Source organism: Solanum verrucosum, unplaced genomic scaffold, assembly GCF_900185275.1.
Source record: "Solanum verrucosum unplaced genomic scaffold, falcon-dt-bn FXZP01000129.1, whole genome shotgun sequence".
Classification (NCBI taxonomy): Eukaryota; Viridiplantae; Streptophyta; class Magnoliopsida; order Solanales; family Solanaceae; genus Solanum; species Solanum verrucosum.
Window position 1 is genome coordinate 226,502 of NW_026020333.1, and position 21,093 is coordinate 247,594.

General features: G+C 36.1%; 1 protein-coding gene across 2 annotated transcripts in view; it reads right to left on the reverse strand.

Moving 5' to 3' along the window:
- LOC125836832 (uncharacterized) overlaps window positions 1-20,352 on the reverse strand; it is a 42,361-nt gene extending 22,009 nt beyond the window's left edge. Inside the window, exons 1-5 of one of the 2 annotated variants that reach the window (XM_049515990.1) lie at window positions 20,175-20,352; window positions 18,383-18,501; window positions 8,562-8,607; window positions 1,410-1,482; window positions 1,258-1,315 (exon numbers count right to left, since the gene is read on the reverse strand). In XM_049515990.1, the coding sequence (XP_049371947.1) occupies window positions 1,258-1,315; window positions 1,410-1,482; window positions 8,562-8,607; window positions 18,383-18,501; window positions 20,175-20,267 (389 nt within the window). In that variant the 5' untranslated portion in view covers window positions 20,268-20,352. The remainder of the gene's footprint in view (window positions 1-1,257; window positions 1,316-1,409; window positions 1,483-8,561; window positions 8,608-18,382; window positions 18,502-20,174) is intronic. The other variant, XM_049515991.1, reaches the window with a different exon arrangement.
- Window positions 20,353-21,093: the final 741 nt, after the last annotated feature.

Consider the following 21,093-nt stretch of genomic DNA (forward strand, 5'->3'; position numbering starts at 1 on the left):
TCCATCACCCCTTTGATCCTTTCAGTCAACACTTTAGACAAAAACTTGTAGAAACTGCCTATCAAGCTAATTGGTCTAAAATCTTTTAACTCCTTTGCCCCTTCCTTTTTGGGAATCAGTGCAATATATGTTGCATTGAAGCTCTTTTCAAATATCTCATGTTCATAGAAGTTGTGGAAGTAATTCATAATGTCATGTTTTAGAACTTCCCAACATTTGACGAAGAAGCCCATTGTGCATCCATCAGGTCCAGGGGATTTATCTATAGAACTTTTTGAGGCAGCTGAGCACCTCCTCCTCAAATTTGGCTTGCAATTGTACTTTTTATGCTTCTGAGATTGTAGGACAGTTTATCATGTTTCCTACTGGTCTCCATCTCTCTGTTTCTGTGTACTTCTTATAGAACTGTATGATCTCCTTTGTTACTTTGTCTATTTCCAGTTGGTCAATACAATTACTTCTTTTATGTGCATTAGCTGAATTGTGGAAGAACTTAGTGTTGTTGTCATCTTCTTTTAGCCACAAAATTCTAGATCTTTGCCTCCTTGCAGTCTCTTCGTTCTTGTGTAGCTCTTCATACTCCAAGAGAGTAGTTGCCTTTAATGCAACCTCTTCCTCTGTTTAGTGCTCTATTATCAATAATAAAGTCCAGAGTTGTCATCTTGTTTAACAGATTGGATCTTTGCAAAAACAGATTTCCTTTTTCTTCCTTACTCCACTCCTTGAGCTTACCCTTCAGTGCTTTCAATTTACATGCTAAAATGTAGTCTGGTTTCCCTGTGTATGCAAAAGAATTCCACCAAGACCTGATTTTGTCTATAAATCCCTCAGTGTTTAGCCACCAATTTTTATCCCCTTACCCCACTTCACTATGCTAGAACAAAAAGTACACTTTAGGAGAGGCAGGCCCTCTCGAAATAACCAGAGCTAGTTCCACAGAACTTGTTATGCACATGAAATTAATTAAGAATTGTGTCACTTGAAAGTTAGAGGTGAGGTAACAACAAGGTTTGAACAATGTATGTCCTATCTGAACATGTCACTGTAGAGATGCATAAATTTCAAATAAAAAAAATTAGGCATACTGTAGAAACAAAATAGTAGGAATACCAAGATCGGATTTGTGATTCTAGTATAGAGAGAGGACCAAATAGAAGTGGAGCAAAACAGCTGTCAGTATTTACAGCTTTCATTCTGGAAAAAATGAAAAGGAAGTTGAGTGCCATGAAATTATGTATTAGCTTGACTAGTCATTACCTGTCTGCATTTATTAACCAATCGAAAACAAAATTTTCAAGCCCGATCCATAGCTTCTCTGCAGTTTGGAAAAGCACATTAAACTTAGTAGAACTTGACTAGCTACCTAGGGAAAGGAATACTTGTTGATGACATTAACTCTACAAATGTACCTGTAAGTCCTTCTTGTGGACAACACTCTACGAAGCGAATACATGCAGAGCAAAAGATGCATTCCACAGCAAGCTAAATCATCCAAGAAGCATGTCAGATGCTTCCAACAGAAACTTACAGATTTAGGATTACTTACTATATGATACAGTTCAGGTACAAACATGAATAGTTTACAAAAATAGAACAATACATATTCTTTTCTTTGCTTGGACAATTGAGTTTTAAAAAAGGTACTTCGAAATAAGGGATAAAATTGAGACTTTTGAGTTCCATTTCTCATAAGTGAATTGTTTTCTTTGTAGTTCTCTTCAAACATCTTGTAGTGAACCCCATAAGAACTAAAATTGAAGAGCTGTTGAGTATTGATGAAATTTGATGATAAACAAACACAATGTGCTTTGTGTATTGATTGTGATATGTGAAATGAGAACCAGGTCCTTAAGACTCATACAAGTGTTTAGAGACACAAGTCCTGTGCTGATATATTTTAGGAAACATATCAGTGTGTCTGACTGTCTTCATTCAAATTCCTGTAATATATTTGGGGTAATTACACAAGATTTTTCTAACAAATTGAGTTGTAAAAGGATTCTAAGTATAGCCAACCCTGTGGCTATTTTTGGTAAGATGCAGCCTAGGAATCCTTCACTGAAAAAGAATCCGATTGATTTGGTTTCATTTCCAGGAGTCCTCCTTTGAAAAAAACTAAGGATTAATTGGTTTCCTTACCTGCATGCTTACTAACGAGATTGGTGCATATTGTGTGTACTGTTTTGCAGATTATTGAGAGACCATGCAAGCAGTTCAGAGCATTCAAGCAAATTCATTTTTGTACTTTTTTGGCCTAAAAGTAAGTGATTAAAAGCACCTTTTATCTTTCCCGAACACTACAAAAAGTAGAAAAAGAGCTTAAAATCCAAAAGCACTTAAAATAAGCCAATCCAAACACCCTCTTAGAGTTTTGGCTTAGATTGCAGGAGTTGTAATATGATTTTGGCTCATTATGTTCAGTGGAGTTTTAGAGTTAAGTACTACAGGGGTAGGTCATGATTTTTACACTTTTTGAGCCAAGTGGTTTTCCACGTTAAATCGTGTGTTCATTATTACACTGCACTTTACAGTTTTTAGTTGTTTAAACTAAATACTAATAAGAATAAGGTGCGTTGGAGGCAAACATTAGGAGGTGAAGAAAATTTGGTACGACCCAATTCACACAAACACACACTAGAGTCCCTGTAAAGGTAAAAGGATGAGGATCCTATTCACCTGAAGAAAATCCTTAGGCAGTCATTTATTAACAATCTCAAGCCTTTAGGTATAAGACTTCTGTTCCATGTAATCTGCAAATAGTCCATAAGACTAATTATAGAGGGGGATATACTTGCGAGATAACTTTATGAGGAAAAGTCATTATACTTTTTAGGGTTCTTTTCTTCTTTTTCTTATCTTAGGCATCAGTAGTTAAAGACCCTTATTTTGGGGCTGCGGATACGAATGATTGTTTAGTATTAAATTTTATGAATTGAAGTTGGTTATCATATAAGTTGTTCTTTTGTTCTTGATTTAATATTTTGTGATTGGCCACCATTGAAATAAATGTATTGTCCGAATTGAACTCGGGAGAGGAATAAGAGGATAGAATGTGGGACAAAAGGAGCATGATCTTCTCTAGAAATTAGGGTTGATTTGTATCTAGGATAGGGATATACCTAGAGACCTTTCTTGGTTACTAAAAAAGATGTAAACTTAATGCTCCACAATTGGTTCAGTTTATCCCCACTCAACGATGTAGTTAGACTGTCAATTGTGGTAGGCGATTAGAGGTCGGGAGACCATTATCATACATTCAACTTTGTAAATCAGCGATTCAATAACTAATTGAAGTCCATAGAAGAAGATACTATGCATGAATTCTAAGTAAGTTGCAGCCTTGATTTTCCCAATCATTAGTATACGTCTTTTATTCTTGCATTCTAATAAGGTAAATTCTTTTGGCACTCTTGAATAAATAATTAGACAAGAATAATTTAGTAAAAATTTAATCGACAAGTCATTTGGGTTCGATAATCTGGCTCTTTTAGAGCCACTATATTACTTGCGCGTGCAATTGGAAGCAACAAGTTTTTGGTGCCACTGTCGGGAACTTGGAAATTAATTGTTTTTCTAGGCTATACTTTTTCTTTTTATTTATTTAAATTTTTTTTAAAAAATAATAATAAAAGAAAAAAAAGGTGGTGAACTTAATTGTGTCGTGCCGCGATGTCAAATTAGGTGCTTATTGGGAAGCAACCCAATTTGTAGTGTAGCTTCTTATTTTTTTTAATTTTTTTTAGTGTCACTTCTTTTTGTGTTATTTTTGCAGAATAGGGGAAGTCTGAGTACCCAAGAATTTGAAGCAAAGGAGCATGTTTGAGCGTAAGTGTGGAGTGTGTACGACCCTTGATGAAAAAAATTAAGAGAACATGCTACTAGCTAGGCCTAGAGGCCTTAGGTAGTTCTTTCTTTCACTCTTTGCTTATGTATTGAATTGTTGCACTGGGGACAGTGACATGTTTTAAGTGTGGGGTGGGGGATTGAATTCCTAGTTTTTGTTGTTTTATTGAGTCTTTTCTTTTTTTAGGATGGGTTCCTCGGCTTTTTTTTTCGGTTCTTTTCCTAAGGATAGTCCCTTTGAACCAAGTAATATTTTTAGGAAGTAAATTTTTTCTTTTTATTTTTATTTTGTTGGAGAGAAAAGAAAACACCCTTTTGATTGTTTGATACTTGTTATTTGGGCCTAATTTTGACTAGTACTTTCTTGTGAATGATTGATTGCTAATGAAATTGCAGACTTTTTGACACTGAGGCACATGGTTGTGACTTTGTATATAACTTATTTTATTTTATAGTTTGTTATGACCCTGTTTCTCTTAGAAGTAGAATTGATTCATCTTTGATTGATACTCGTGTCATGTGTGATGAGAATTTGCATCTCAGTCTAGAACTTGTCCAGCATGTTATTGAAGCAAAATAAAAAGTGTTGCTTTGTTTAGGAGATGATATTAGGCTTTCTTTGATTTGTCTTGTTAAGTTTAGCCTTTTCAAATATTATATCACTAGTAGCTCCTTTGAGCCTGTAGTCTTTCGTTGGTAGCCATATTTTTACCTTGACTCTTTTGTTGAATTCCTAATTTTTACACCTTGCTTCCTTGAGCCTTGTAGCATAAACTTATTTATAATTGTTAAATCTAAAGAAAAAGGGATGGTTGAGTGAAAAAGGTAATCAATGATGGCTACAAAGTGATTAAAAAGCCCTTTTAGAAAGAATGTAAAAATAGAAGAGAAAAACAAAAAATTCTTTGAGAAAAAAAAAAAATTGAAGCATCTTGAGATGATGAGAATTACTTGTGAAATAATTATAGAGGACCGAAAATAAAGAGAAGAAAACAATTGGTGATGAAATCTAGAAGTGCAAAGTGCTTAGGGAAGTGTAAGTCACTATTATATAGTTTCCCTACCCATCATCTAGCCTATATTACAACCCATTAAAGTCCTATTTGATTTTATCCAAACATGTTTAATTAGTGGAGATGTACATAATGGGTAAACCTATGATTCTTTATGCATACATGTGAATTTTATTTGTGAGTGTGAGAGTTGTTCTTTGATGCTAAGTCCTTAATTTATATTTATTTTTTTGACAAAGGTAACAATTTTGTGTATTAATCTTCAGCACTAAAGGCTGGGATCCCAAATTTACATCATGGAGCTACATACAGGTGCGTGTACTCAAAACAAAACAAAACTAGATCCTACTTCATCTTACAAAGAACCTAGGATATCTATAATAGCTATAGGATCACCTACATACTCAGAATTGCACCAATAGCAAAAAGTGATTATGCAATTCATTTTAATCCCGTGTAAAGGACTACTAATACTCTCATAGCATCTCATATTTCTCTCCTTCCATATGGTCCACCAAATCACTGCTGGGACAATTCTCCATCTGCTTTGGTCTATACTGCCACTGCCTTCATTGTTCCAGCTTTCTATAGCCTGACTTGCCCTTTGTGGCATGGTCCAATTTGTGCCCCTGAAGTTGGTAAATAAGTGCCACAGTTGTCTAACCACCTTGCAATGAAGAAACACATGGTTGATTGTCTCTGCCTGTTGCTCACAAAAAAAAACATCTAGGACACATATGTATTCCCCTCTTCATTAGATTCTCCTGTGTTAGTACCGCCTCTTTAACTACCAACCAAGTAAAGACTGCCACCTTATATGGAATTTTGACTTTCCAGATAAACTTCCAAGGCAAAAATCTGAGTTGAGTCCCCATTTGATTCAGATTCTTGTAGGCAGAGCTAACTGTAAAGATACCTTTGTTGTGATGAATCCACCTAAGAGTGTCTTCTCCCTCTTTCAATCCTCCAAAATGGTCCAAGGTGCCATAAAATTCAGCTAGTCTATCCACCTCCAGTCTTGTATCATCCTTCTGTATGTTAATTTCCATCCATGGATGGACCAAACTTCTTGCACAGTGGCCTGATGTTGCTGATTCAACAGATAGATGTCTGGAAAGAGCTGTTTGAGGCTGCCATTTCCTAACCAATTATTGTCCCAAAACAAAATCTTTCTTCCATTGTTTACATTGAATCTAGTTCTTTGAAAGAAACAATGCCACAAATTTCTAATTGATCTCCATAGGCTAATACCATAGGCAGAAGTCGTTTCCTTAGTTTTCCAGTGGTCTATCTTCTCATACTTGGCCTGAATCACTCTAACCAAAGGGCCTGCTCCTCTTTAGGAAATCTCCACAACCACTTCATCATAAGGCTTTTGTTCTGTTTCTTCAAGTTTCTATTGAGTGTGTGGACTGCTTCTTCTTGTGAGGGCACTTTTTTCATGATAAATAGGTGATTTTATTAACTTTCTTTGACGAGAGTAGGTGAGCAAGCTCAAATTTGATGAGTTTAGAGTGCTTCCTTGAGGTTAGGACGTTAGAGGTTTGTTGTTTATTTGTGTATCTGGCATAATAATTGAGAAGTGTACTTGATGTATTGAAATTTGTGGCTGGCCTAATTGCTTGTATCAACTAAAGTGGTGGCATTCCTAATTTGATTTTTTAGATGAACTTTAATGCTTGCTTGAGGACGAGCAAAAGTTTAAGTGTGGGGTGTTGATGTGAGGCCAAAAACACATATTTCTAATTATTATTTGCCTCACATTTATTATTTGTATTTGTCCTTTTTGAGCATGAATTTCATGGATTGTGCGTAATAGTGTATTTTATTTGTAGGAGTAATTGGTGTAAAGTTGGAAAAGTTTGGAGCTTAAACTAATAAAAGATGGAAGATTACAGAAGGAAATCAAACAGACAGCTTAATAGATTAAATTGAATATAATAATATATAATTTTAATATATGAGAAGTGCAAGAAGAATTTGAATTGAATTATTACATGGGCCACGTGTCAAAATTTGAATACACGCACAGATTGAGGCGGCCCAGCATGGTTCAAGCGGAACCCAATTTCTTTTGGGTTTTGGTTTCCCAATTTGTTTTGGACTCAATTATTTTATTTAGAGTTTCCTACATCTATAAATAGTCCATAAGAATAATTATAGAGGGGGATATACTTGCGAGATAACTTTGTGAGGAAAAGTCATTATACTTTTTAGGGTTCTTTTCTTTTTTCTTAGGCATCAGTAGCTAAAGACCCTTATTTTGCGGTTGCAGCTACGAATGATTGTTTAGTATTAAATTTTATGGATTGATGTTGGTTATCATATAAATTGTTCTTTTGTTCTTGATTTAGTATTTTGTGATTGGCCACCATTGAAACAAATGTATTGTCCGAATTGAACTCGGAAGAGGAATAAGAGGATAGAACGTGGGACAAAAGGAGCATGATCTTTTCTAGAAATTAGGGTTAATTTGTATCTAGGATAGGAATATACCTAGAGACCTTGCTTGGTTGCTAAACAAGATGAAAACTCAAAGCTCCACAATTGGTTTAGTTTATCCCTGCTCAACGATGTAAGTAGACTGTCTATTGTGGTATGTGATTAGAGATCGGGAGACCATGATCATACATTCAACCTTGTAAATCCGCGATTTGATAACTAATTGAAGTCCATAGAAGAAGATACTATTCATGAATTCTAAGTAAGTTGCAGACTTGGATTTTCCCAATCATTAGTATACGTCTTTTATTCTTGCATTCTAATAAGGTAAATTCTTTTGGCACTCTTGAATAAATAATTAGACTAGTATAATTTAGTAAAAATAATTAATCGACAAGTCATTTGGGTTCGATAATCTGGCTTTTTTAGAGCCACTATATTACCGCGACCACGTAAACTTGTGTGTGTAATTGGAAGCAACAATTACCTTACAAATTTATCCTGGATAAATGTGAAACTTTTTGGAGAAGAATATATTCTAATTAAGAATCTTATGTCAGAGATTTCTACGATTATCCATTATGAAGCATTGTGTAGATAGATTGGAGAACTGTATTCTTTACAAAGCTTTAAATTTGCAGATTGATGGTCAATTTTTTGTTTTTCATCCAAAAAAAATTATAATGAGGAGTGATCAATAAAATGCATTGCTCTCAGTTTGATACAACTAATCGCATGAAGAAAATGGTCTTCGTACACATAACTCTGAGAGGAAGTTAGCTAACATCAAAGCGTAACAAATGTTACAGGATGTCAAATCAGAAATACTTGTGGTGACTTGCTCCCTATAATAAATTTGAGCCAATAAATTCAAGTGATCTTATCATAAATAGTTAAAGTATAGCAATTTCTTTATTTCTAACCATATTTTGTAGTTGAATCCATAAGTTTCATAACCCACTATATTTCTTCCTTAAGTTTTGTTTTACATAGATATATACACCAAGTTCAAAAGGGCAAAGACCTGGATTAGTATTAGTAAAGGTTTATAACACAAATGTATGACCAGTCCGCCAATCTGATAGAAAGGTCTTTCAATCTTTTTCTATTCAATTAACTATGTGGTGTTCATTTTCATGCAACTTGTTTTATGACAGGAAACTGGAAGAGCATATAAAGAACAATATCTCAGCACTTGAATGCAAAAGCATTTGTCAGTACTGGAAAATGAAGTAATGTACAAGCATTAGTAGATTAACAGACCTTTCTCTGAAATGTTGATGCGTCATTTGCACCTTTGGGAGATTCGCTATAACCAACATAAGAATCATAAAAGAATACAATGTTAATAAGATAATTTAAATAATCTAATAACCTTGATTTAACTACTTTATTTTTTGAAACTGAGATGTAACTAGTTTTATGACGGTATTGAACAAGGAAAGAATATAAAACAGAAAAGTTCTGTTATGAAAAATTTCTTAGTCAGATTCCTAGGAAAAAGTATGTGACCTATTGATCAATGAAAAGGGAGAAGCAGATAGAATGTGGAATGAATTTGGTCAGGAGAAGAAAAGATAGTACTTCCTCTGTCCCATTTTATGTGGCAGTCTTTCCTTTTTAGTTCCTCCAAAAAGATTGTCACCTTACTATAATTAGAAACGATTTAACTTTAAAATTCCCCTTTTACCCTTAATGAAATGATTCTCAACCACACAAATATCTAAGAATTGTTTTAGACCATAAATTTCAAAAGTCTTGCTTTTTTTCGTAAACACCGTGCCAAGTCAAAGGGTGCCACATAAAATGGGACGGAGGGAGTAAAAAATTACACTCCATGAGACCCAATATAAGTGATTGTTGATTAGCTTGATTCTAGGAGATATTCTTCTCTAGGTTAGTTGTGGGAGCAGATTTTATTTTATGGTTATTAGTTGTAATTGATTGTCTAATCTAAATTAGTCATAAGACTGTTTGTATAAGCATCCTGATTATTGTGATGTAAAGACACAGAAAACTTCACAAAATTCAATAATACAACCAATACGAATACAAAAAAGTATTCCTCTTTCTCAAAAAATTCATGATATCAGAATTATTTTTGCCTTTTTTATGTGAATTATCTCACTCTGCAACAATAGGGCTCCACTGTGTTTCAAGAGGTCAAGTTTCTTCCCTCTTTTACTATTCGCGTCAAAAAGGGTAGTTATACAAGTCAACCTTTTACCAGTGCTGATCTTCCACAGATGGGAAGGAGAAATCTGTTGAAGGGAAAGCAAGTGAGGACAGTGACTGGGAAGAAAGAGATGTGTTGTTAAGGACATGGATCTGAGGAACTATGACTGAAGAGAGCATGTATCTCATTGTAGGTTGTACTACAGCTAATGAGATGTGGGAATGCTTGGAAGAGGCATATCTTCAAGCAACAAAGGATAAAGAGTTTCAACTCAAGCAACAACTTCAGAACATCAAGCTAGGATCTAAGAAACTTGATGAGTATCTGAAGGAGTTTAAGGGTATATGTGATTGTCTTGCGGCACACAAACCTTTTGATGAGGATGGCAAAGTTATCAACTTTGCAAGAGGTTTGGGTCCTAAGTATAGGACTTTCAGAACTGTGATGCTTGGAAAGGCACCTTATCCAACTCTCCGTCAGTTTGTCAATGCCCTTAAGAGGTTTTGACATGAGAGAAGAGGAGGATGAAGTGCCACAGGAGAACCATAGCATGACCTTCTCTGCACAAAGAGGCAGAGGTAGAGGATTCTGAGAAAACTCCAATAGAGGAAATTCTAACTACAACTCAAGAGGAAGAGGATTCAGACCTGCTAGACAGGGAAACTTCAACGAGAACAACCAAATCATGCAAGGATCAAATCAGGTGAAGGGCAAGGATTCATCTAGTGCTTGTCAAATTTGTGGTAGGAATAACCACACTGCACTTAAGTGTTTCTACAGATGGGATTAGATGGGACTACTCCTGCTAGGCTAAAGAGACTCTCCCACAAGCTTTGGCAGCATCCAACTTGCAGGGAACAACTGATCCTACAATGTATGTTAATTCAGGATCCACAAATCATATGACCAACAACATAGGTAATCTATCTGATCTTTAGACCTTACAATGGAACTGATAAAATAATTGTAGGTGATGGATCACATCTAAACATTACACATGTTGGAAACACTACAAAATCAGGATTGAAAGTTAAGGAAATATTAGTAGTACCCAAGTTAAATAAGAATCTATTGACTGTTAGCAAGCTTGCTAAGGACAACTCTTGTACACTTGAGTTTAATGAATCTGATTTTGTTGTTAAGGACAAGAAGACAGGGAATCAGCTGGTCAGGGGATCTAAGAAGAGAGGACTCTATGCACCAGAAGATAATGACATCTTGTCCTAATACACTTGAACAAAATGGAATTTCTGAAAGAAAGCATAGGCATATGGTGGAAATTGGGCTAACACTACTTTTTCATGCCAAATTGCCCTTGTTCCTTTGGGTAGAAGCCTTCCTCACTGTTGTGTTCTTAATAAATAGACTTCCATCCTCAGTGCTAAAGAATGAGATACCATTTGCCAAGCTTTATGGGCTCCAGACTACAACAGTTTAAAGGTTTTTGGCTGCAGGTGTTATCCATATCTCAAAGGCCAGACAAAGTTTGCACCAAAAACTTATCCTTGTGTGTTCATTGGTTATAGTAGCCTACACAAAGGCTACAGGTGTTATCAACCATCAAACAGGAGAGTGTTTTTCTCTAGACATGTGATCTTTGATGAACAACACTCCCTTATGTGCAACCAGAAAAAATTGATACCACTAATCCCACTCGCTTTGTTACCTTCCTTGAGTCTTTTTCTGATGTGCAGGACGACACTTCAAGTGATCACCAGGCTTCCAGTGCAGTTGATACTATCAATCCAGGGGAAGTGTTGTTACATACTCCTCCAGAAGTGGTGCATACTTCTCCACAATCGACTGATGCTCAGCCTGATGATGTACTATCAGAAAACAGTCATGATCAGACTGATGATTATATACAAGAAAGCATCTCAGAAGGTCATCAAGTCTAGCTGATCAAGATTCTAGACACACAGCCTCAACATCTAATCCACAAGGCATACAACTAGAAGTTGACTTGTCAAGATGGTTCAACACTGAGAATAGGCCAAATTCTGAAGAGATGCTACTCTCTCAAAGCACAAATGGAGTCTCAGAAGCTCAAACTTCTGAGAGTACAGGTGGACATCACATGGTAACAAGATCAAAGAGTAAACAAGCCTTGATAGCAGCAAATGGAGCAGCTAACACTGAGCCTAGAACCATAGATCAAGCACTAACATTGCCACACTGGAATGAAGCCATGAAGGAAGAAGCGGATGCACTGCATCAAAATCAAACATGGACCTTGGTGCCTGGAACTACTCATATGAATGCGGTTGGATCAAGGTGGGTATTCAAAACTAAGCTCAAATCAGATGGCTCTGTAGACAGACACAAAGCCAGACTGGTAGCCAAGGGGTATTCTCAACTTGAAGGAATTGACTTCGAAGAGACCTTCAGTCCTGTTGTCAAAGCTACAACTACAAGGGTAGTATTATCGGTAGCTGTCAGTTTACACTGGCCCATTTGACAGCTTGATGTTAAGAATGCATTCCTGCATGGACATCTCCAAGAAGAAGTCCATATGGCACAACCACCAGGATTTATTGATCCTCAGTATCCACATCATGTGTGGTCCCTAAAGAAACCCTTGTATGGTCTTAAGCAGGCACCCCGGGCTTGGTCTGCCAGATTTAGCCTGTACTTACTTCATCTTGGATTCAAGTGCAGTACGGCAGACTCATCATTGTTTGTTCTTCACTGCAAGAAAAGTACTATTCTTCTTCTTTTGTATGTAGATGATATAGTAATTACAAGAAGCTCCCTTATGCAGTGAAGCATTGGCAGGAGTATCCATCTGAGGTTATATATTTTGATGGTGGTATCCATCTGGATTAAAGTAAGTATGCTACAGAACTGCTTAAGAAGACTGATATGGCCATGGATAGACCAGTGAACACACCCCTTGCACAGAAGCATGGACTATTGGAAGCTACAGGAAGTCCTGCCAATGCTTCATTATGCAGGAGTATTGTAGGAAGTCTTCAATATCTTACATTAACTAGGCCAGATATCACTCATGCAATGAATTTGGTCAGCCAGTTCATGCAGACTCCTAATAGTTAGCACTTCCAAGCTGTTAAAAGAATCCTCAGATATGTCAAAGGCACTACAAAGCTGGGACTTGGGTTGAATGCACAATCACCTTTAAGATTGTATGGATACTCTGATGCAGATTGGGGAAGTTGTGTTACAACAAGAAGATCAACTACTGGGTATTCAATTTACTTAGGTGCTAACTGCATCTCCTGAACCTCTAAGAAGCAGCAGACAGTTGCAAGATCAAGTGTTGAAGCTGAGTATAGGGCATTGGCTTTGACTACAGCAGAGATCACATGGATAACCTATATTCTTAGAGACATTGGTGTATCACTGTCCACAGCTCCAATACTGTTTTGTGATAATCTCAGTGCACTATACATGACTGTGAATCCTGTGTTACATGCCAGAACAAAGCATGTTGAATGAATTATCATTTTGTCAGAGAAAAGGTGGCTAGAGGGCAGATTATTACTCATTTTGTTCGATCTCAGGTTCAGCTAGCTGACATTCACACTAAGGCACTAACCAAGCAGCAGTTCATAGGTTTTCGGAGCAAGCTAGGAGTGGATGATCCTCCTCTCACTAGCTTAAAGGGTAAGTGTTGGAGACTCTGAGTTAACGTAGGACTCAGACAACTAGTTAGCATAGGACTCTGTGTTTGAATATGACTTAAGTTAACATAGGACTTAGTTGACTAGTTAGCATAGGACTCTGTGAATGTATTACATATTATGTACGTAGTAGTAGTTGTCGAATAGGACACAATGATCACAAGTTGATCAGCTCTGTACAACAACATTGCCTATAAAAAAGGCATTGTTGTATTGATTCACACAACAAAATATACAAAGTATTCTAGCTTCTCTGTCTCCTTTATATACTGTGTTTTCTACAGTCATCGCACACCACCAGAAGTTCCAACTACGGTGACGCGTCAGTCTCACATGCCAATGAATAGATCACCTCACAGTGACTTTTTTTGGGAGATTTTTAGTTCTTGAGGTTCGCAGGCCTATCCTGAGACTACCATCCAAATTCCAATAATTTCTTCTCTTTTTTTTTTTTTTGTTTTTTTGACAAGGTAACAGACTCTATGTAAATCATCAGCACTTTGAAGCCAAAATTACATCATTGAATCTACATCCAAAAGAGTAAAAACAATAGACTAACACTAAATCCTATCTCATCTTACAAGGATCCTAAGATGTCTACTGTAGAAACTGGGTCATCTATATACTCTGAGCTGCACCAATAACAAAAACTTATAATGCATTTCATTTTTAACTTTTATAGAGAGCTACTATTGCCTTCAAAACACCTAGAGTTTCTCTCTTTCCAAATGGTCCACCATATTACTGCTGGGACAATTGTTCATCGTCTTTGTTAGTGCTACCAAAATTCCAGCTAGTTAGTGCCTGGTAAAGTAGATTCCAAAGCTAGCTAACCAATTTACTATGAAGAAACAGATGGTTAATTGTCTCTGCATTATGCTCACAAAAATAAAATCGGGAGCAAATATGTTTGCCCCTCTTCTGTAGATTCTCCTAAGTTAAAACAACTTCTTTCACAACCAACCAAGTGAAAATAGCTGCTTTGTATGGATTTTTTACTTTTCAGATATGCTTCCAAGGTACAAATCTGATGTGAGAACCCATCTGATTCATGTCCTTAAAGACAGAACTTACAGTAACAATGCCCTTGTTGTGGCATTTCCATCTTAAAGTGCCTTCTCCTTCCTGTAGCCCTTGCACTGGTCTAGAGTGCCATAAAAGTTGGCCAGTCTTCCATCTCCCAGCCTTGCATCAATCTTCTATAGATCAAGTTCCAACCTTAATTTGACCACACTTCCTAGAAAGCAGAATCCTGTTGCTAATTTAAAAAATAAATGCCAGGGAACAGTTGCTTAAGACCTCCATTCCCTATCCAGTAATCTTCCTAGAACAAGATCCTCTTGCAATCCTTCACATTAAAACTAGTTCTTGCAAAGAATACATGCAACGGGTTCTTGATTGATCTCTACAAACTTGTGCCATATGTAGTGTTTGCTTCTTTTGTCCTCCAAAAACCTTCCTTTTCATACTTAGCTTGTATCACAGTGCCATAAAGAGTGAACTTCCTTAGATAGTCTTCGAAGCATTTCATCAGGAGACTTCTGTTCTGCTTTTTCAGATTTCTAAAAGCCAGCCCTCTCTCTTTCTTAGCCACAATTAAGGTGTCCCATTTGACTAAATGATAGCCTTTTTCCTCCTTGCCACAAAAAATTCCTCCTACGAGCATCAATTGTTTCCACTACATTAGTGGGAAGAGAAAATAATGGCATCAACTAGGTAGATAAGGCATTTGAGACAGAGTTGAGCGGAACCAATCTACCACCCCGACAAGTATTGTGATTTCCATCTAGTCACTTTTTTTCATATTTTTCCGTGACATCATTCCATATATCTCTTGGTTTACTTTTTGCACCAAGATGCATTCCTAAGTAAATTGTTGGAATCTTACCTATTTCTCCACCCAAATCTCAGTCAGCTGCTGAATCCTAGCCACCTCATTAATTGGGAAATTAAGACTTTTTCTCCCTTTAATGTGAAGGCCTGAAATAACCTCAAAGAGAAAAAGAATAATCCTCAAATACTTCAACTGACTCTCCTCTGCATCACAGTACATATGAGAGTGTCATCAGCATACTGTAAGTGTGGTACTTCCACTCTTTCATGTTGTTCCTATGCTTCATTGAAACATCTTATCCAACCATTATTGTGGCAGTCTTCACCATATTGTTAAGTCCCTCCATCACCATAATGACCAGAAAAGACGATAACGGATTATCTTGTCTCAAACCTCTTTGAGAAGGAAAAACACCTTCAGGTGAGCCACTTATCAAACCAGAGAACCTGACAGTGGTAATGCAAAATCGTATCCATCTGATCCATTTCCCTCCAAACCCCATCTTCTACAGAATTCTAAGCAAAAAACTCCAATTCACATGGCCATATGCCTTTCCAAAATCCAATTTGCACATGATACTTAGGGGTCGTTTGGTACAAAGATTAGTAATGCTGGGATTAGTAATGCGGATTAGTAATGCGGATTAGTAATGCAGGGATTAGTAATGCAGGGTTTTTTTTATCAAGTGTTTGATTCATTGTTTCCCACCTCATCTTGTGTTTGGATTAAAACTTTATCAAAAACTTCTTTCCAATTATACCCTTGAATTATTATGTAATTGGGTTAAGGTAAATAATTGCCGGACAATATTAGTTTTTTATGGCCTTCTAACTAGCTATGAGAAGAACAATTTTGTTGTCATGTTTGCCTTTTTTTTTCACTTAAATTATTTGAGGATAAATATTTGTCATCTTAGTAAATTGATCACTTACAAAATGTCAATTTTCAATTTAAAAAAAGATAAAATATCTACTTTTAAAATTAACAAGACGAGAAGCAACAGTAAAATTGAATAGACCATCTACATTTACACATAAAAATTGCAAGTTGTAGTTTTAATATGTATGCAGTTTTATAAATTGTTCAAAATACAAATAATTAGAAAACCACACAAATATATATCAATAAATTATACATTCAATTAAGATCACAAACGTCATGTGGTGATATATATGTCTTTTTAATTAGTTAATGTTAAACAACTCACATTTCAAATATTGTATTAATTTGTATTGGATTTATTTAGTAGCAAGTAACTCTCTCTAAATAATTTGTACGCTAATTTATTTAAATAATTTACTAGTACAAATATAAAACATAAAATCAAGAAAATAAACAAAATAATTAAAATGATTTGAGGGATATTTTTGTCTTTACATAGACTTATCCCATGGTATTATATCCTATGTATTACTAATACCTCCAAATGGAAGGTATTAGTAATACATCCTATAATACCATGTAGGATGTATAACTAATGCTTGATTAGTTATAGCCCAAATTCCTACCAAACACAGTACTAAATAATACCATACATAATACATGGACTATTTGTTTTAATATAGCCTACCAAACAAACCCTTAGTGTTGTATCATTAATTCTGGAATATATCCATTCATTGGCAATAAGAGCAGCATCAGTGATCTGTCTGTCTTTCAAGAATGTCATCTGCAGAGTATCTACTAATTTGTACATCACTTTCTTCAGTCTCTCTATGAGGATCTTGGATATCAATTTATATATGCTTCCTATTAAACTAATAGTCTGAAATCTCTCAATTCCTTAGCCCTATTCTTTTTGGGAATAAGAGCTATGTTAGTTGCATTGAAGCACTTCTCAAAAATTTCTTGAGGATGAAAGTTGTGCACAGTGGACATCACATCATTCTTTAAGACCTCCCAACAATGAACAAAGAACCCCATAGTGTACCCATCTGGACCTGTGCTTTATCTACTGCACATGCCTTGAGACCATCCAAAACTTCTTTCTCCTCAAAAGGTTGTTGCAGTTCCTGTTGGTCCTCTATGTTTATGGTAGGCCACTGGTACATGTTGTAATAGGGCCTCAATTTCTCATTTTCACAGTAAAGCTTCTCATAGAAGGTAATGATCTCCCTTTTAATGTTCTCTATCCCCACAATATCTTATCCTCCTACCTGCAGAAGATCAATGTGATTCTTCCTCTTGCAAGCATTTGCAATTCTTTGGAAGAACTTTGTGTTTTTATCACCCTTATAAATCCACAATGTTCTTGATCTTCGTCTCCATGCTATCTCTTCCTTTTTGGCATAATTTTCCAATTCTATGAATAAATTAGATTTCTGGCCTCTTCTTCAGTTAAATTATCTAGAAGAATTCTGGCAGAAAAAGGTTTATCATTATCTTTGAATCTGGAGATTTATCCACTCCATATGGACATAGTTATTGGTTGATGCAATGTTTAAGATCCTTCCACTTTATTTAACCAGTAAATTTCATTCTCGTCTCTTCTTCATCATAGTTTCTATCAGATTGCCTCCCTCTAGTAACTTTTTCTAATAAAAAATATGTCCTCCCCCTCTCAATAGTTCAGCTTCTCAAAAGGTGGAGTGACAACTGACAAGAGTTGTTCTCAATCATATCTTTTTACCATGTGGAATTTGATATTGGTATCTGTTTCACAAGCTTAGTGTCAAACATTTAGAGAACTTCTCAACATGTGAGGTGGTTGACTCAAAGGGAAACAAGATATATTAACACTAGAAATAATAACTATTGACGGATAAAGGTTTCTCAAGAAAAGCATTTAAAAATCCATCATTAAGCCTACTGTAGTTCTGTACATGATACCTCCCCATGAATGTTCCACTCAAGGCAAAATGGCATGTGCAGGCCCAATTTGACAAAGGTATTCTCAAGAACAGATGTAAGAATTGTAATTGCTTAAGTAGCAATTTTCTCCACACTTTTGCTTCTCAATCGATCTTCAATTGAGCTAGCAGAAATGAAACTACATTCTTTCTGTAGTTTTTATTTATCCACTAGGTGACTATCAATTAGTTCCAACAAAGCATGTCGGGAGATGTGGAGGTTCACGATGTGATACTAACGTGTGACTGAAGGAGATACATGCTAACTATGGGTAGAAACAGTTGCATGGCATTTTGTAGACATGGTTTGAGTTGTATCGATTAACACATTATGACCCAATTTATCATGCTGTGAAATGTGAATTCTTCCAAGTAGATAAGTAGCTATTGGCATGCTGGACAGAATATGCAATGATAAAACTAGACATACATCTACCAAACTATTTGAAGATGCATGATGAGTCTGCCTGTGCAAGTGCAATGAATCAGCATGATTCGGGTGCATGACTAAAAATGTATATCACTTGAAACAGAAACGGCAACCATGCAGCACTTGAGGACAAATTACAGTTAAGAGTATGTACCTTTCTCTCCATCTTAAAAGAGCCTCTAGAAGAGGACCAGGTGTGTGTCGAGCAATCATAGCTAACGAATCCAGTACTTGCTCATAGGCTGGATCTGATGGCCGAAGGTACTGTCCATCCTGTTTAGCCCAAGTAAAGTTTCATAATAGCATACAAATCAAGTAAAAATAAAATAAAATATGTCCATCCTGTTTAGTCCAGGTAAAGTTTCAGAATAACACAAATCAAGTAAAAATAAAATAAAATATACTACATCTCTTTAACTTCACATAATTTGTTCTTGCATTAGGATGCAGATAAAATTACATCATTAAGAATCATGCCAATGAAACACAGAGCACATAACTGTAATAGCACCAGTGCCAACACAAAAGAATTATACTTACTCTTTTCTCTTTCTGGTGCTAGAGAATAATTTGTTACTTTTCTCTCTTACCCTTCATGTGATACATTTCAATTGACACTCCTGTGTCCACTGAATTCTTTCCTGGGGAGGGAACCAAAGGGATTGAGATCACATTGACCCACTCTAAGCCTATCCCCAACTCATTCTGCTCTTCTTATTTTTTTTGCTCTTTTCCCACCCAAGTAGTAGAGGCAACCTATCAGGGCCTTCTTATGAATAACCATTAGGACACCGGCAAGCATCTCTCCTTGGAAACTCTCTCTGATGCTTATCTAGGTGAGACTAAAATATATACATGATATGATCCAAAAAAAAGATATTATCTGGACTTAACTATTGCTCTTGGAGAAATTGTGAATCAACTGATTAGGCGAAGACAAATAGCAAAATATCTTTCCAAGTCATGTGACAAATATAGCATGAAAATTTAGTTAAAGCACAAATACACCAAGCATTGTTATACTACCTCCCTTCAATTTTATGTAATAATACCTGATTGACACGAGGTTTAAGAAGTTACTTCGACTTATATATTATACATATTATTAATAGTGAAAGTAAGCATTAAGATAGTGGTTGAGGACCACTAGGTGATTCTTCCCATATGTGCTAACCTTGGGGACAGAATTACGTACCTATTGCCAGTGGGAGGTGATAGGTATCCCATGGAGATAGTCGAGGTGCGCAAAAGCTGGCCCAGACACCACAGTCATAAAAAAAAGATAGTGGTTGAGGACCCCAATGCCAAGAGGACGATATTAAGTTCCAGTGGTGAAACAAGGATTTTCACCAAGGGGATTCAAACTATAAAGAAGTAAGCACATGGAGAAGACAAGCGAATCCTACATCTACTATGTTTTTGACCTCATATATACATTGCAATTTTTCGGCAAAAGGTATCCAGATGAACTCCTTGCACCTTCCTAACCGTCTTGACAACCAAGGTCAGAGTCCCATCAGAAGGACACTAGGCAAATTAATCTCAGCTGCCTAAATCTGGACAAAGTTATATGGTACTCATGCTAGTAGAAAGTAGAAAGTAACCAGTGCCCCAAGCTGGCTTGGATGCCACCAATAGTGGGTGAAAACTTATTTTGGTAGAGAACATCAAATCAAGATGAAACAGTTTAATGAATTCGAATTATTGAGATTAGTACTATGGCATTTCAAATAGAAAGAGTGTCAATGAAGTGGTTGAGACTCCTGAAGTCTCAGTTTCAAATCCAGGGGAGACAAAAACATATCAGATTATTCTTGCTAGTAGGAGGTGGCACGCACGAAATTAGTCTACGTACTTGTCTAAACACCACGGTCCACGGTCATCGAAAAATGAAAAATACCTTACATTAAAATAAGAGAAATAAGAAAAATTAGTAGAAAGAGTACCTGAGCTTGAGCAGTTTCAATGCGACGCCTAGCAAGCGGAAGGAACCTCTGTAGCAATGCATCAACAATCAGCTTCGCCGCACTTGTCTTCATTTTCCCCCAATTTTTTTACACCAGTTGGTTCCAATTACAAACTTCTGATTTCATATCCTACGCAATTTGTCCATTTTCAACATGAGTATCAACATCGCAATGACCAGAATTTCCAAAATTAGAAATCAGGTTTCTTCATCCAAACACAATTTCGTATTGAGATTGGGCAATTCCGGTTGTCTTTCCAGGTAGATTCACCAAAAAAAAATTGTTGCTATGCTCGAGCTTTGATTTGTTGTTCGCTAAAGGCGGCACCCGTTTAAAAAATAAAAGAGTAAACTGTCAGGACCGGTTCAGCTCTGCTATTTTTCTTACTTTGCTCCTGCTGATTCGGGTTGAGCTCTAGACCACTTTTATGTTTTTTCTTTTTTTTTATAATCAGTGAATTCATTCGCCTTTCGGGCGGTCATCAAAAACATAAATAATTTATTAAATACTATTTCAATAAAAGGGGATATGTGTGTATCTCTGTATGTGTGAATTTTAGTTGAAAATTTTAGATATTTTTTAGAGTTTCTTTTTACATAAAAAAGAATATAAAATAAAATAATTATATTATCTATCTATACCTATATTATCTTAAAAGCATGAACTCATAACTTGAAGTTAAATTATCATAATATCTCTAACTTAGGTTGTGCATTTTTCGATGAGTTGTGACTTTTCCGATAAGTTGTGACTTTTTTAAAAGGGTTGTGATTATTCAATGAGCTGTGACTTTTCCAATGTATTGTGAATTCTCTGAAAGGTCATGACTTTTCGGATAAGCCACAATTAACATTTGTTCATACTACCCTTTGTTGACTATAAATAGAGGGGTTTCCTC